The 18,194-nt window shown below is 37.6% G+C and overlaps 1 protein-coding gene across 4 annotated transcripts; it reads left to right on the forward strand.

Moving 5' to 3' along the window:
• Positions 1 to 19: 19 nt before the first annotated feature.
• LOC131891246 (plastin-2-like) lies at positions 20 to 17,688 on the forward strand. Of its 4 annotated transcripts, none has more exons than XM_059240774.1 (13): positions 20 to 190; positions 5,689 to 6,014; positions 8,480 to 8,647; positions 10,147 to 10,237; positions 10,804 to 10,969; positions 11,030 to 11,240; positions 11,304 to 11,444; positions 12,481 to 12,808; positions 16,394 to 16,532; positions 16,602 to 16,753; positions 16,879 to 17,018; positions 17,092 to 17,199; positions 17,262 to 17,688. In XM_059240774.1, exons 2-13 carry the CDS (start codon positions 5,967 to 5,969, stop codon positions 17,406 to 17,408), a joined length of 1,839 nt encoding a protein of 612 aa, XP_059096757.1. In that variant the 5' UTR covers positions 20 to 190; positions 5,689 to 5,966; the 3' UTR covers positions 17,409 to 17,688. The 4 variants fall into 4 exon arrangements, with proteins under 4 accessions (XP_059096757.1, XP_059096758.1, XP_059096759.1 ...); XM_059240775.1 differs by having other exon boundaries at positions 5,874 to 6,014; XM_059240776.1 differs by lacking the exon at positions 20 to 190 and adding an exon at positions 468 to 586 and having other exon boundaries at positions 5,874 to 6,014.
• Positions 17,689 to 18,194: the final 506 nt, after the last annotated feature.

Genomic DNA, 18,194 nt, shown 5'->3' on the forward strand with positions numbered 1-18,194 from the left:
CAGCGAGGAAATTTTTCTGGTAGATCGTTGTGAATTAGTCATCGTCGGTGTTGTTGCGTCAGTGGCAAGCACGCACGAAATTCAAATTTTAACTCGAAACAGTTCTTCTCAAGCCTCTCGCAATTGTGTTTTATTAGCGCCTGTGTCTCTCTTGTTATCGAAAATACCATCATTGACAATACCAAAACTGGTAAGGAATATGGGAAGGGGCTCACGCCCTGTTTTTTTTTGAATGGCTGTAAAATTTGCCTTTAACGAGGATATTCCGTTGATATTTGTTTATTAAAAATCCGCTGTTTTTGGCGGGGCTGATTGGATCCAATCTCGAAGCAAAACGCGATAATGATCGAACACCGCTATCGAACTTAAACTGTTTTTTTTTGTTGTTGTTGGTCAGCTTATCAAGGAAATACATACATGAATGTCCTCATTTTTTTTATCAGCCAAATTCCAGATGATGTTGCTTCACTAATCAGCTTTACATAACACTTCAAGAAGCGGATTGACATAGCATTAGTTGAATTTATATCGCAAGCATTAAAGAGTGGGTGTTTTTGAGTTGATTTTTGTCCTGAGACGTGACAAGGTAAACTGAATCTTCTCTCCATGTTCAAGTTTTGTCGTTACATAATCCTCAAAGCAGGATATGATAATGAGTGACTGAGTGACTCAATAAGTAAATCTGAGTTCTTTGGAAGAAAAAAACGGCTTTATAGTGCAGGTACCAGATTGAAATGCACTACGAACGAGATGTTCGCTCAGGTTTTTAATCTGATAAAGTTGACATGCTTGATTTATGGATCCGCAATTTCTTGACAAGATTAAAGTTATTGTTAGTCGCACCTTCAATATGATTGAAATTAGTACCTTTCACGTTTTAGGGTTAAAATATAATTGTTCATAAGCTATTATCACCATTAGACAAAAGAACAGGTTGTTTTTTTTCAGTTTCGTGCCCAGCAAAATAGCTCTTTATTCAATCACAAAGATCAACTTCATCCAACCCTTGAAGTTTTCCCCCTTTTTAATGAAACATTCAAGGCAAACCTGGCACTCTCCGATTCAACTTCTATCTCGCTCAAATCTTCTTTTTCGCCAATGAAAATGCATTTGTTGTCAAATCATCGATATAATTACTAGCATCCGCCATAAAAACATAAAACGCCAAAACGCCAAAACACTGAAACATTCATCTCACATCTTTGTCTTTATTCGCAATTTACCCTATACCTCATAACTGAGATGAGGATCGAATATTTGGAAAAGAGTCACAACTCCTCAATTATGGGCGTTTCGCCGATCACTATTCCCTCGTTTTAGAAACAACACTTGAGCAGGATCGAAATGAGCGCGCATCTGCTTAAGTGGATTTTGGAGAGAAACAAAAATATACCGACTATGCATTTGAGAGGGCGTTTGATGGCTCCTTTGAGCGAGTGCGTGCCTACAAGATGTATTTTAAGATCCGCTTGGGTCAAGAATACCATTCATGTTTTTCGAGGTGGTTCAAAGCATCCAAGTGAATCATCATAGATTATTCTCGCCCTTATTAATGAATCCGTCCTTGACACATGAAACATAGGATTTCATTAGGGAACAGATGTGTTTTGCGCCTCAGCAGATCTTCTGGCTATGTTGATGTTATTGACGAATGAAAATGAGACTCGTTCAGTGGTTCTTTTAAGCGGAAATGTGTCGTTAGCCCGGGAGAATTGGACTTGGATGTAGACCACAGGAAATAGGAAATCAATGTGAGTTCTCAAGATGCCATGTGTTCGCATGGCAGCAATGTCTTTCAGCATGAATATATCGGACATAAAACGCTGAAAGTGGCCAAGTAATGACCTTCCTACTCATTTCGTTCCAATGCTTCACAATGCTTGACAAAATTATCCGACTTGCGAAACCAGACAACATGAAGGAAAAAAAAACCAACCGGGTAATAATATCGCCCACAGACTCCTAGTCAGCTATTTATGTCTTTTCGTGCAAATTTGAAAAGATTTGAAAAGGTTTTAGCGCACCATTTTCGCCATGGATTTGAGGCAGATTATGAAGCCGGTTTCAACCGAGTTTGATATTCCTGTTCAAAAAAGGGAGTCATTGGAATTTGCTCAATAATTATCTATTTGCCAATCAGTCTTTGTCTGTGTTGTTGGACATTGTTATTTGGCCCTATTTATGGGATTTTGCAACGTCCACTGAAAGGAGGGAAGGGCATCACCCAATAATCATGTGATCGCTTACAATGGCTGGAAATTTCATGCTTAATTGCTAACAACGGCACTTTTAAAGAGCGTGTTGATGCCAAATATGTTCTAATTTGAAAGTAATTGCTACAATTACTATGCTCTGTCTGATCAAGAATGCGAATTGGCAAAAGAAATTGGTGTTATGAGGAAGTCCCACAATGAGACTATTCATAATGAGTAACATTTTGCCTAAACAACAATGTAATACATGATTACCAGACGGATTCTGTTTTTGATTTGATCACAAAATTGCAGGTATGTCCAGAAAGGGTTAAAGCCTTTAAGGTCATTTGCCCATCTTTGATAAAAAGGTAGTATGATGGCATATGTCACGCACTGGACTTATTCGGTAGGATCGAGCTTGCTAGGCTATTATGTACGTAGAGGGTGCTGCTCCCTTTTGAAATCTGAAATGCCTCGTTATTCCTGGAGCGATATTGTTGTCGGGCCTCGAGCTTTGAGACGGAAATAAATCTTGCCATGATTATGTTGAAAGGCCATTCAAATATTTGTCAACTCTTGAGATATTGCCCATTGCACGCCTTAGTGGGCTGCATCAAATGTGATGTGTGGGATTGGAGGACTTAGAGGACGATTTTGACATGAGCCAAGAAAAAGATACACCTCGTCACGATTGTGAAATGATGAGCATTATGAACATTATGAGACGCTCCAGACTGGCACGTAGAGCACCATAATTTGAGGAAAATGAGGTGGTTCAGGTCAAGCATGACTAAATCCATAATGCTAAGAGGTCTTTTGAAGTTGAGGCTTTGCTTTGACTGCCCGAATTTCCACAATTCAGAGCATGCTGATTACAGAGACGGTAAAATAGCTTGTGACAAGTAGCGCCTCTGGAGGCACAATGCTGCGACGGTTCTCCCCTGTTTCTTCAAGCGTTTTTTGGCTTCTGTTTTGACAAAAACTCTGGGGAGAGAAGTGCACTCCCCCAAAGCCAGTTGAGACTTTGCTTTGAACTTATTTGGTGGTTAGACAATAGGTTGTCGGAACAATCCACTGATCTTGGGTTGCTTGATTAACACCAAATCACTCAAACAAGCCAACAACCTAATAGCTCGTTATTTGGAACTTCACTCTTTGTATCAAAAATCTCAATATGTTCAAAGTTAATCCCTAACACATGCAGAGTACCAGATTACTGGGACCAAGAAAAATATCAAGTGACCTTACCTTACCAAAAGGGTTTTTTTTTTCTTACGGGGAAAATAAAAAATGTCACTTATTAGATGGATAAGCATCTGACTGGCAATATGAGCATTATTCCTTTAATTTATTGCCAATGGTTAGTGAGGGTTGAAAAGAAAGTTATTTTTCTTCAGTTATGTCTGAACTGTTTGAGGAAGACCCATGTCAGTTGTAAGATAAAGTATTTTACCCTAATAATACATGAGCTTTGAAACAGTTTACTTTTGACAATTAAATTGGATTGTAAATCAAAATCAAATCATCTCTAGCAAAAATCTAGCACAACAGACAAAAGTGAACTCTGACGGGCATAACATTACTTATGTTTCGTGCACTCCAAAGGCCCGATTGGGTCGATTATAGTACCGATTGCTACCGCTTGGAGCGCTGTGTTCAAATTTCTCAAGAACTCCAACAAATCTCTGAACATGATGGCTCATGTTGCGTATCAAATTACATTTTTCTTCTCTGCCGAAGAAGCAAAGCCATTGTCTCCGAATAAATGGCTCAAAATTGCTGAGATCAAGAACAATTTGGATTGTCCTATGGGAATCCAGAGGAGCGTTACTTTCGGAGATTTGCTTTTAGTGGATGTGAGTGTGTGTTTCAATGGGGCGTTATTTTCGGCTCTTGTCCAGGAAACGGATTGATTAAATGTGTAAAAAATTGATGCAAGCTTTGCACAAGCACGTCCGCATTCATCAATTCATCGGGAACCATTTCATAACTTGTCCAAACATGTTGCTCAATGCCAAATCAGAAAAAAAGAAACAACGAGAGAATCACTGCGATCGAGTTCCATTCGTTTTAGGTTCAAATTTCGGTCACATTGATCCTGCAGCAGAGACGAGAAAGGAACCTCTTATCAACAAATAAGGGTCGATCGAAGTGTCTGAAGCAATTCATTTGAGTAATCTTCCACGAGCCTCCCCCTCCCCCTCTCTAGTGTCCTTAAAGCTTACCACAGATAAGTAGAGCTCAGAAGAACAAGTTATGGCCAATTTATTTAAAGAGCTCAACCAGTGATGGGTTCAGGTACGCACAAAAGAAGGAGCTTTATCCACTGCTTTTAAGGAAAATAGCCTGAAAAAAGCTCAAATGTGTAGAAAGTGACGACTTGCAATCCAAACTCTTCGGAAATTGTGGGAAAAGTTTGATTATTTGGAACGGATTTGTTCATTTTGGGTTGTTCTGATCAAATAAGCGGCATTTCTCGACTTATGCATATATATTTATGTAATTGGTAGAGCGTTTGTTTCCCCATTTGACTCCCTTTTCGATACTGAGTTAGGCAACTGGAAGTTTCGGTGTGTCATTCAAATTACAACATTAGTCGTTACTTTAACAACCTAAATATTCAAACCAAAGCGGTCATTTCCAAGGGTGAGGTAAAAGTATATGTTGGTTGTGATGACGGAGCTATTCCTATCCCTACATTAGCACACCCATCACCAAATGGCCGAGAGCATTTTTACTTCGTTTTTTTATCTTATTGTCTTAGTATTTTGCATTAAAGCCGTTAGGAAGAAACTAGCAAGGAAATCTCAAAATCTCACGAAACCTATTCAGATTGTACACAAGGGTAAGGCATGATTTCAATCACAAATTGGGCAACTGAAGACCATACGAATATTTTGCTTATGTATCATATCATAATATCAAAAAACGAGATGTTTGGTAATGAATGGAATCTTTTCAACGTTTGAAACTCCTAAGGACAGTATCACAAATCGGCTTCATATGTTTTTTTGGCAAAAACAAAACCGAAGTTTCTAACAAGACCCATCTGCATTATTGAGATCCCAAGTGATTGGGGGATCCTTACGATATAATCATATATAGCAAATCTTTTTAGTGGTGGGTCGAGTCCAACAAAAGTCGGACTCGTGCAAGCCCTTTGGTTTTCTGATTGGAATCAAGTCAAATGTAAAGACTTATCTTATTTTTACTAAGCTAAACAAGGCTAATGAAATCATAATTCAAGGGGTGCTTTTTTATCTTACATGGTCAATTCATGACAAACAGAAGAAATAGAAGATTTTTCGACCCGTCCAGACTCGAATCCGGCCAAGTTCTCCAAAATCGTGTAAAAAACTCGAGTCCGGACTCGCCCCAGCATCACTACTTGTATTTCCCACACTCATATCAACCCTTACCCCTGTATCCGTTCGCCTTCTACCTCCAAATTTCGGGCTCTAAGCGTAAATATGCCTCTCTCTTTGCTCCGCAGCAACACTACTAATTCTACTACACGGATAGATAGACCTTATTAGTAAAGTCTGCGCCCTCTCACCAACGAACACCAAAGAGACCCCAACTCAGCTCTCACCTGCCGAATACGAACGAAAGAAGAGCGATAATAACGCGGATGTGTTATATCTAGTTTTTCTAAAACTCAAAGAACTGTTTTTTAAGGACAACGATCCTTGGCTCATCCACAACCACATTCGGTGAATGATTGTGCGTTAAATCAGAAGTGTGTCATCGGCCAACAAAAGAGAAGCAAACATGTCAATCCTGGAGTTTGAAGAGTGTTTTGAACAAAGCTGGGAAGAGGTAAGGACATTATACATTGTTTCCCTCCTCACAAGTCATTTTCACGATTGCAGCGGTTTTATCATCTGAAATTCGAGTCTGTTATATGATCTTTGTGGATATAAAGATAGACTTTAAATTTGTTACAGATATAGCCTATAAGACTTGCCAGTCTCTAAGTAGTCTCATCCTAAAGCGGCATTAAATTTGAAAATTGTAGTACTGGGTGGGCGGGTTTTATTCATTGAATAAGAAACTCATTCTATAGAAAAACTTTTTTATCATGTTATTCATTAGCAACTGACTGATACGACATCCAGCTTAGAGCATGGACAATTGCACGTAGCTTTAATGCAAGATATCTACTAAGGATATTTATTTCTATAGGGGGAAAGGGCGCAAATATTTTGCCAAATCAAACCTATACTAGCATAAAATGCATAAAAATCTTTATGAAATGACGTATTTGTGCATCACTTACCATTTCTTCTCATTTTTTTCTTGCCTTCAAGCAAAATCGGACGTGAAGGTTGAAAAAACCCTTTTAGCGGCACATAATTGATGAGACTTCACAACTTACACAATTGTGTCCAATGCAGTAAAGAGTGGCAATTAACCAATATACCCGTTTAGGGCCTAAAATCTTATTTGCTAGTGTTCTGCTCGCTCGATTATAAGTCATATTCAAGTTTTACGGCAAAGCCTACTTTTCTATTCGTCCCTTCATTCTTTTGTATTTTTGATCTCATCGTTATTACAGTAATAATATGACTTCAAAGAAGTAGCAGCCATGAAAAGCCAAGTACCCCTCTGATTGTAACAAAGGAAAATAAAATTTTAAAGATATTTCCTTGATTAAAATTCACAATCAAAGGAGGCGACCAAAACCGATACTAAAAGTGTAACTAAAGATCCTACATAGTGTATTTTGAAGCATCTTAATTTCATCGTAACCTAACATTTAAAAAAAAATATTAATGTTTATTTTTTTTTGTCACTAACAAGACCCAGAGCAAAAGTAAGAGAGAGAAAATATAGCAAGAAATACTCCAGAGTGTGTTCCAATGTATGTTATGCAAATTCATGGACAACACAAGAATATTTCAGATACAGCTAACTTGTTCCCCATTATTGGCCTAATTTCAGAGAGTACCCCCATGTATGAATATAATTTCGTTGAGGTGAACTTTAGTATAAAAAACAGCCTGTGGACTCTGCTGATATCAGCACAAATTGAATGAATGTTATTCATTTTCTCTCATTTGCTTCAGTGGTCACAAGCCGTGACAACTCAAGACAAGACGGTTAATCAGAATTATGATCCATCATGCTTTGCTTCTTCCTAACTCTTATTTTAGAAGGGACCTTAAAGAGCCACGTTCCTTTGAGAATACTAAATGTCCATCAGTCAATCTATCTCTGGGCACACTTTTGTCAAAACATTAACATCTGAAATTACTAAAGTTTTATGCAAACTCACGTCTAATTTTTCAACTGATAGTGATTGGACAAAGCAAATAAAATCATTTTGTTTTATCTGATAGAAGAACAGGAGATTGATTCAAGGACCCCTTTGAAGCTCAATTTAAAAATGATGAAGTGCCTCTTGGTATTCTATTGCTTGATATCAAATGTAGTATTAGGTATGTAAAAATCTTAACTGAAAGAGCCAGAAATTTTAAGACACTGACAACGAAGGCTTAACTACTAAGTTTCTTGTGATCCATAAATATGTGACAAAATATGTGTTGAGACAAAAAGTGTTTTCAACTTTTTGCTGCCTTCTTTCAGTTCATTACTACTTGAAAGGACAATTAATAGAGTACATAAAATCTATTTTCTGAAAGGAATGACTCAAAAAATGAAAGGTTGCTTCTTCCCGCAACATTTTCGGACTTGCAATTTTCTTATTTTCGGGATGCATGCGTGTTCAAGACATTTTTGGCCACTTTTTTGAGCATTTGTGACTATTATGAATAGGTTTAGGATAGGCTTGTAGAAATATAATGCATTTGAAGCACACATCCCTTGATTAAGAGTCGAGAAACTTTCCAATGTGTCGAGAGTCGGGCATTCATATCTTTGGATAAACAAAGGATTTGCGCTAAATGCCAATAAATCAAATTTTCTTCTGATATGAACACATTCCTGTCCAGATCACTAGCAATCATTGTCACATGATGAGAAGAACTAGCCAAGCAAAGCAATGCATTTTACTGTCAAGTTCAGTTCTTTAGAATTGTAGCAGCTCCATGCTCTAAGGATACGTCGTTGTCATTTTCATTGAAAGACAATTGCAACAAGGGTCTAACCGAGATAAAAAAAGACAGCCATCACTTTTTGGCAAAGGACAATAGATATTGCTAATCGATCCGTCTCAGAGATTTCACAACCCGATTGTGTCGCATGAATGCCCTTTCTTCACATTCCTTCCTCGAATATTCCAATTAGACCTCCAGTAATTTGCACTCTTCCTCCTTCCGTAGATCGATCCCAATGGCGAGAACTCAATCAACGACAACGACCTCAAGAATGCTCTTGACTTGGCGGGCTATAAGTTGCCCAACCACAAAGTCCGGGATCTCATAGCCGAGATGAAGAAACAGGGACGCATCGGAAACGATCAGAAACTTTCCAAAGATATTTTTAAAGAGGTAGACATTGCTTTTATTTCATATTACACAGTTGACGAGTGATTTCTACAGAGTGGCCCAACAAAACTGGGACTATGATTTATATCAAGGAATTTTGAAATTTTCCATTCTGAGGAAGAAATTTATTGCAGTTTTAGCCAAAGGAATTAAAATGACCACATCGCAGTTATTGTCCTTAGGTATTGGAAATGACGTGTACATTTCCAATAATGTTGCAATAAAAGTCGTGCACATTCTCATCTATGGTAAGATAAAAGATGATTGATTTGGAGAAAGATAAGAAATCAAACTCGTCTTGTTCCATGGTAATTGGAGCAAGAGTGTCTTTTTACTGGACACAGAAGTACAAATGAAAGGTTTCTTGACCAAAAGAGTTCGTGCAAACAATTTAAATTTGAATTTTGAGGCTATATCGGCCAATAAAGATTTCTTGATACATTAAATCTTAGACAATAATGAAGAAAGAAATAAACACGTCAAAAACAGCTTTGAGTAAAATATCAAACTATAATCGTAATTTTGGTTGAAAAAGTGTTTCATGACAATCCTTTTGATTTCAAAAGTAGAAAATTACAATTACTTCGAAAAAACATTACAACTATATTGGAAGTCTGTACAAGTTTTCGGACTTCTTTTGAATACTTTTACCAACCCAGTATAAGACTATTGTACTTTACAAGTTTGTTTGAACAGGAGTGTTCAGTAACGAAAGTTAATCCTTCTCCGTCTTTTTTGCTCAAGTCAAGAATCACCATTTTGATCTAGTTCATTTTACTTCCAATCATCGCAATATCGAGTGCCTTTTGCTCAAAGATAGTTTCTCAATTTCCCATCAGGAGGTATCTTTTTTCCTACTCTGCAATTGAATATGCCACTTGTCTAGCAATGAGAATCGGAGAAATGTTGGGGAGGAAACACTTGTTCAACGTCAAGCTGATACTGTGATAAAACTCGATCGGTAATCCGGCCTTGAATCGAGAGGCCTTTAGACACCATTTCAAGGTTTGTGTTTTTACTTTCCCACCAATCGTCAAAATGTTCCCACTACTGTTAAAGAATTCGGTTTACTCCACGCTCTGTGAGAAAATCTTGACATCGGTAGCTGACAACTTGTTGCACGATCCTCTAATGCAGATTTTAAGAGCCTCACGTTCACATCAGGGTTGCCATATGAGTTCACTTCAACTCAAACAATAGCAACCAGCACCTCTCATGGTTGTGTGGAAGGACCTCCGAGATTTCTCAAGTCATTTAATCAAACCTTTTGTGGCGAACAATGAGTGAATTACTTGATCACCTCAGTTTTACACGCGTATGTGCATTGTAGTAGAACACATGAAGGGTCCGTACACACGCATCTGGGATGGAGTAATAGATCAGACATGACAGTAGTTCTTGCCCGATCATTTGGCGCACTTACTCGGTCATCCAACTCCAGGAAGACCTGATTGAAGTGCTGAATTGCTCACAAGATCCTGAACCTGTGTTTGTTCCTCTAGATTTGCCGGGCCCAAAAAATGCAAGACCAAACGCAAGATTGGAAGACCACCAAGATCATCACCGAAGATGACGAAGCCATCACCCACAAAAGTAAGTTCCATGTATTTTCTTGAACTTGTTTAAAATGGTTTAGCATGTAGTACAAACATAAATCGAAAATCGGACTAGGTTTCCGTAAGGCTAGTTTCATAGGTTGCGATGGTGCCAAATCCTAATCAAGACTTGGCTCTCGGAACCTCTCCGTTTTTGATTGTCAACTGGTTGACTTCAGCATTGTTTGTAGAGTCTCTAATGAATTGAAAGCTTTTGTATTTATGACCATAATGAAATTCGATATTCCTTCCAAAATTGTACGTTTGTTGAAGATTGAGAAGTAGCATTTGGATTTCGTTTTAATCAAAGGCAATCATGTTATGTCTGTCATGAAACCACAACCAACATTGACCTTTGATCTTTAATGGTGTGTGCAAACACGCAGATAAGTTGTTTATTTTTGATGGATCAACATTCTGCACTAAATAAAATCAAGGGCACATGAGTGTAAAAAAAGTATTTAATCGCTCATAATTTCATTCATCTAAAGTAACGTCTGTACAACTGCTACTGAAATATGACATTTCTAGTGCAGTAAAGTAGAGCCCATTCTAACTTTCCAGGCGAACATGGTTACAGTTACCATATGATTTTCAAAGAGGAGCAGCGCTCTTTCTCGAATTGGATCAACGAGAACTTGGGTCGCATGCCTGAATTGGCACACCTTGTTCCCCTGAAGAATGATGGTGCAGATTTGTACGACAAAGTTGCCGACGGAATCATCCTCTGGTGAGTTTCGGAACTTCCCTTCGGAGTTGACCTACTTACCTGATTACCAACCTCTTTTAGCACCCTCATCAATTTTGCGGTTCCCGATACAATTGATCCTCGTGTGATCAACAAAGGGCCCAAACTGTCCGTGTTCAAGGCCCACGAGAATCTGACCTTGGCCATTACGTCTGCCAAGGCCATCGGATGCCATGTGGTCAACATGGATTCGCATGTCCTCTCTGAAGGCCGCCAGCACATTGTCCTTGGACTTTTATGGCAAATCATCGCCGTAGGTTGCCAGGACTTTTTTAATCATTTTCTGAGTAAATGCAAATGATATTCTCCCTTATAGCGGTTCTTGTTCGATGGAATTACTTTGCAAAATGTGCCCAGTTTGTTGTGTCTTCTTCGTGATGGAGAAAGCCATGAGGACTTGATGAAGCTCTCACCAGAACAAATTCTGTTGCGATGGGTTAATTTTCAACTGGAAAGGGTAAGACTGGGCATGTTTTTTTTGCGATGATACCATATGATTTTTTTTTTGATAATATAAAAAATAAAATTGCAATAAATAAGACAATTGCCGAAGTAGTTACCCCAATTTTGTAATATACCTTGCACTTTTATTGCTATTTAGTATGTTTCAGTTATGCTCTCAAGACTTTTGATGATCCCTTATAATGTCAGAAACGCTCAAGCAATATTTCTCAGTTTGTCAAAAAGTCATCAAAAGCCATCGAATTCACTTAAAATAAGCTTCAAGATAAGCAGTCAAAAAAACCTAATCAATAAGATCGATTTTGAAACTCGATTTTATTCAAACTGCACATTTAACTCACTTGTATTGAACGCATGCTTCACCATATCTTTTTGAAAAGTGCAGTATGATGATGCAGTTGATGGCCAAATTGGATGAAAAGGGGATAACACTAAATAATTCATGCCACTACTTTAATAGACACTTATTATTAAGCAAAGCAATTCATCACTTCAATGGCAACAGATCAGCCACGGAAATAATCGAAATCAGTGCCAAGTTTTGCGTGGAAATATGATGACACAAAGTTAAGGACAATTCATTATGGGCCATTTTACGAGTACGAGTATCAAACAAGGATGAAAAGTAAAATAATCAATAAGCCAGCTGTTGACGTTGTTTTTTGCATAAGTACTCTTCTTAGTTTATTTGAGTAGCATACTTTGCGGTGCAATGATGAGGTTCAGACGAAACGTGATGCATCAGTCAATAATTTCAACTCTTGGCCAAGATAAAGAGTGACTTGTTCCCTTTATCTGTGACTTTGTAACATTAATGTAATTACCCATCCATTTCTAGCTTGTGCAAAAATTCAATTCCTGGTAATACTTGCATCAATGACTCAACACTACCTATATTGCAGACGATGATAAAACATTTGCTGTCTAAATTTCTTGACATAACATTCTATCTAAACTCATTTCCTTTGACGTCAGAAAAGCTTTGTGGAAATGATTAATCCATAATATTGTTTTTTGTGTGTTCCATGCAGGCTGGAACGGATAAGCGGGTGGTTAACTTCAAGGACGACATTCGAGATTCGGAGGCCTATGCCCACCTGATCCATCAGATTGCTCCCAAAGATGCGGGTGTCAACATTGCCGCTCTAGAGAGAAAAGACCTCACGAAAAGGGCCGAGGGTACCTTGGATCAGGCAGAAAAGATCGACTGTCGAGCCTTTGTCACGGCCTCGGATGTGGTGAATGGGGTCGAGAAGCTGAATTTGGCCTTCGTGGCCAATTTGTTCAACAACTATCCGGCTTTGGATGACGTGGAGGCAACTGAGATTGTCGAAATCCAAGAGACTCGGGAGGAAAAGAGTAAGAACAATAAGCATATGAGAGGTCTTGATAATATTTGACTACCGGGTGTCAAGAAAGTTGACGTTTACCTTGAAAAAACGTCAGGTAAATGATATTTTGGAACTCTGCTTGAAATGAAAACCTATAACGCAATTAGGGTTGCAAGGCCACTCAAGGTTTATTGAGTAGAGTGGATAACATCATAATGGCTTTGTATTATACATATTAACCATTAGAATTTATAATATATTATGATATATAATAACCATTGTATAATAAACATTATACGTTTTGCTGGGGCAACGTATTGGTAAAGCATCCGCTTACCAATTTGCGAATTTGCGAATTCTGGTTCGATCCCAGGCTTGCCAAGTCTAAGCTTCTTTGCGGTATTTAAATTACAGCATGAGTTGCTGCTTTTAACAGCCTAAATGGGCGAACCTGTGGTCATTCCCGAGGGTGAGGTAATAATATTAATGTTGGCTGTGACGACGAAGCGGGAATATCCCTCCATTTGGACACCCATCATCAGTTGGCAGGCCGAGCGAGAGAGCTGCCATCTGACTTCGTAACAAACAAAACAAACAAACACAAACACTTTTAAAATTCTTTTAAGGAGGAGACGTGGCGTAGTGGTTAGCGCAGTTTCCTAACATGAGAGAGGTCCCCGGTTCGATTCTCCTCCTTTGTCATGGAAACTTTTAGACGCTAACCACGCCCACAGACGGAGAACCAATCTGATACGGACTACGACTCTGCCTATCGGAACTTTATACGGATGATGTGATGGCTAGCTTCGCTGGCCGGGCGAGGTTACCCCTCTGACCCTAGCACCCCAAATACAGAAAGAAAGAAAAATAATAATAATAATAATAATAATAATATATAAAATATAATAATATAATAATAATAATAATAATAATAAATAATAAATAATAATAAATAATAATAATAATATTTAATAATAATAATATTAATATAATAATATAATATAATAATAATAATAATTAATAATAATAATAATAATAATAATAATAATATAATAATAATAATTAATAATAATAATAATAATAATAATAATATAATAATAATAATAATAATAATAATAATAATAATAATTAATAATAATAATAATAATTAATAATAATTAATAATAATAATAATAATAATAATAATAATAATAATATAATATAATAATAATAATAATAATAATAATATAATAAATAAATAATAATAATAATAATATAATAATAATATAATAATAATAATAATAATAATAATAATAATAATAATAATAATAATAATAATAATAATAATAATATTAATAATAATAATAATAAAATAATAATAATAATTAAAAATTAAAAATTAATTAATAATAATATTAATAATAATATAATAATAATAATAATAAATAATAATAATAATAATAATTATTAATAATAATAATAATAATTAATAATAATAATAATTAATGTTTTAACGGATTCGAACTAACGTAGCACAAAACAAGCTCTAATCAGCATCTCGCTGCAGACTCCAAAAACAGGGGGAGGGTTGAATTTTCTCGTTTTTGTTTCAAATATTCTATTTTAAGATTCGCCAAAATTTGCAAGGGGTGACCAATGACAATAGCAGTGAAGGAGCACCTTTCGGAAGCCCACATGTAGCCAAGTTATTTGCATGCTCATGGGCGTTTTGTCCCAATCTTGTGTACCCATGACTCTTGGGGTCAGAACTTGGTCAATTAAGCACTAGTGGAGGTCATCAGGCTTGGAGAGGAAGGCTTTTTGTAAATCTGCAAAACCAGTTAAGTCCAGTTAAGAGATAACGCAATGATGAAACGTCATCATTAGAGGGTGGACTTGAAATTGATCTGCGCACATAGAGCAGCAATTCAAGAGGGTTTTTGTAACTGGTTTTCTTCTTCTAATAGTTCAGACCATCCATATTGTGGAAAGCCAATTACTCATATGTTACCCTCTTTGATATCTGCTCAACGTGCAAATCACTTTCAAATCCGATCTCTAGTCATCATCCAGCGAGGTTTTGTAGATATTCCAAAAACCTTTTCTCTCCAGTCCTGGCGGACTCCATAGCTAGACACAAGACGCACAAGAGTGAGGAACTTGGGAAAGATAACAAATAAACTGTCTAACAATCACTGGAATCACAAATTGCTAGATCCCATGTTTTTCAGAGAATGACGGAAAGTCCGAGTAAATCACCCAACTTCAAAAATGAATTTCAAGTGAAGCCGTTTTGGATTGGTCAAAATTGACCTGGTTGTTTGTTTGTTACGAAGTCAGATAGCAGCTCTCTTGCTCGGGCTGCCAACTGATGATGGGTGTCCCAATGGAGGGATATTCCCGCTTTGTCATTACAGCCAACATTATTTTTCCCTGGGATCGAACCAGGATTCGCTAGTTGAAAAGCGGATGCTCTACCAATACGGTACCCCAGCAAGCCTTAAAAAATGACCCGATTGGTCATGTAAATGTGGCTACAAAGCAATGAGTTTTTGAGAAATTGCCCAAATCATGGTTCACGTGTATTTGATGTTATCTAATGTGCTTGTTACTTTTATATTATATCAAAGTAGTATTCTCTGGCAACCCTTTTCGTCTGACAATGAACCCTGACATCCTTTTGTCGACAACGCCGGTTGAAGTTGGGTGATTTACTTGGGCTTTTCGTCAATATCTGAATTTTTTTTTGAATTGCTCCAAATTCGAACGAAAAAGCAAGAAAAAATCATCGGAGCAAAACTACATGAAATTGCTTCTCCTTTTGAAAAGAGTCGTTGGCAGGATTAGAGCACACATTGTCACCTAAAACTTGTTCCGATTATTTTCCATTGTTATAAAATTTGACTGCTTGGATCTTGGAGGTTGCGCCCTTCATGGGTAGCTTTTTCACGCTCCTGCTCTTCTGCTAGAGAGCCCTAGTGAAGACATTGATTGTTCAAACCAAATTGAGAGCCTTGAGGTCTGTGGTATATGCAAGTAAAGACAGCTATGACGAGATGCCAGCCCTAGATCCGGTCGGATCCCTGTTGAAGAACTCAAGGCTGAATTTGTCATATTTTTCCTTCCACTTGGCTATGGATTTTCTTCTTCTTTTTTGTTCTTTATGCTGACCTATGAATTTATATTTTACTTCTCGTTACTACAAGAAACACAACATATATCTGAAATAAGTAAGGCGTCAACAATATTGTCTTCATAATTGGGTGCAGAACCCATCAGAGCCCAGGTGTTTAAAGGCAAGGAGTGAATCTTAAATCGAGAAAAGATCCAACTTATGCAGTGTACTAAGACCTTTTCTCGATCTAAGACTCACTCCTGCGCTTTAAAAAGACTGGGCTCAGTTATGTACTAGTGTTTTTAAGGGTAATTCATTGCAAAATTTCTGAACAATAACGCGTACTTCAAACCTTTTCCTTGTACTCGTACGTGTTCTCCATGAGATGCTATGGCCAAAAGCAGATTTTTCAGCCATGTGTGTTAATTGTATTTGAGCCAGTCTATGACTGTGACCAAGGTTAATCCTTTGCCTATTTGATCATCCGAAAGGTGCATTATTGTTGGCTCTTGATTTCAGTGTACAGGAATTGGATGAACTCTCTGGGTGTCAATCCCTATGTGAATTATCTTTATGGTGACTTGTACGATGGTTTGATCATGTTTCAAATCTATGAGATCATCCAACCTGGCATTGTGGACTGGAAACGAGTGACAAGGTAAAGCGAGAATACTTTCCATATGTATGAACTGACCAGCTGTTGCTAAAATGTGGATTCGAATTTCAGGAAATTCAGCAAAATCAACGCGAAACGGTCCATCGAGGTTCTACAGAATTGCAATTATGCCGTTGAATTGGGCAAGAAACTGAGCTTTATTTTGGTTGGCATAGAGGGTAACGACATCATGACCGGGAATAAGACCCTCACTTTGGGATTAGGTATGAATATGATATTGGTTTTGATTGAGTTGAGGGTGTATTTTATAAAGCACTGAGCAGGAAAATCTCGCAACCCTAATCAACTTTAGCAAGCGAAGTTACAAATTTTTATGCAATCTTTATAGTGTGGCAATTGATGAGAAAGTACACGTTGTCCCTTTTGGCCAAATTGAGCCCTGATGGAACACCCATTGTTGAAACCGAAATCCTTGCGTGGGCCAACCAAAGACTTCAAGAGAAGGGTGTCGTTGTTAAGCACTTCCAGGTTCGTAAACGCAATAATTAGCCTCTTGAAAACAATTATATAAAAGACATGCAACCAATATTGGACCTTGCAGGACCCCGCCAACAAGACCGCGTTGCCTGTGATTCACCTGATTGATGCCATGAGGGAAGGCGTCATTGATTACTCCCTGGTCAAATCTGGTGACAAGTTGACGTTAGAGGTATAAATCCGCCGTACCATTTTTTAACCATCATGCCATCTAATCCATTATCAATTTTATAGGAATGTATGAGTAATGCCAAATATGCCATCACCATGGGTCGCAAGATCGGGGCTCCCATTTATGCTCTACCAGAGGATTTGACTGAGGTCAAGCACAAAATGGTCATGACCATGTATGCTAGTCTCATGTTAGTAGACATGTCCTGAAAACACCCGATGTGTGTCAAAGTTTTCAGCAATTCATTATCTTGTTCCTCTTCCTCTACCTGTTTCCTTTACTTAAATTGCGTACCACAAATTGGTTTTAGGGATCTCCCAATATAGAACCGGGTAGAACATGTTTACCCGTTTAGTTCGACCGTGTTTTGACTTGTGATTTGATTACAGCTGGTGATGTCATTTCCATTTCTTTTAAAACATGAATAATATGCGATTTTAAAGTCTTTTATACCATTAGAAATAAACTTGAATCGGACTCGCGGCTTAATCAAGAATGACTCAGTTCCTCTGATCTGAAACAGAAAAAAGTTTCGTCCACTCTCAACTTTCAATTCAACAAAAACAATTTTAGGTGCCATTTACTTGCGAAATCCAAGCTCTTTTTCACCCAAATGTGGCGGTGTTGATGTTTTACAAATTGTCAAATATTGCTCAAAATGAGTAGAAATTAATTATTCTGGCAATGAGATCTGACCTTTTCACACGTTCTGGTCAAATTCCTGCAACAGAAAGTTCAAACCTATTAGTCACGCTAAGACCTGTAATGCAAGATTGTTTTATAGTATTCTCGTAAATAGATCAAGATCACGTGTTGATGGCAAAGCATTGCCAAGATTATGCATTGCAAGTACGCCACACAGTCCAGTTTTATGGGTGACAGAGAGCGTGGTTTCTGATTGTACGAGCGCTGCCTTCAAAGGGCTGGTGAAGAACTGTTCCATGGTTATTGATGAATTTACACTAAAAGACTACAAGTATGTTATTAATAGGGGT

This window comes from Tigriopus californicus, chromosome 12 (genome assembly GCF_007210705.1).
Source record: "Tigriopus californicus strain San Diego chromosome 12, Tcal_SD_v2.1, whole genome shotgun sequence".
Lineage (NCBI taxonomy): Eukaryota > Metazoa > Arthropoda > Copepoda > Harpacticoida > Harpacticidae > Tigriopus > Tigriopus californicus.

Bases quoted from the DNA above. Each gene is read 5' to 3' on its own strand.
- LOC131891246 (XM_059240774.1), top strand. From the start codon at position 5,967: ATGTCAATCCTGGAGTTTGAAGAGTGTTTTGAACAAAGCTGGGAAGAG. The intron at 11,241-11,303 runs GTAGGTTGCCAG...TCTCCCTTATAG, and splicing joins TTTTATGGCAAATCATCGCC to CGGTTCTTGTTCGATGGAAT. The intron at 17,019-17,091 runs GTTCGTAAACGC...TGGACCTTGCAG, and splicing joins TCGTTGTTAAGCACTTCCAG to GACCCCGCCAACAAGACCGC.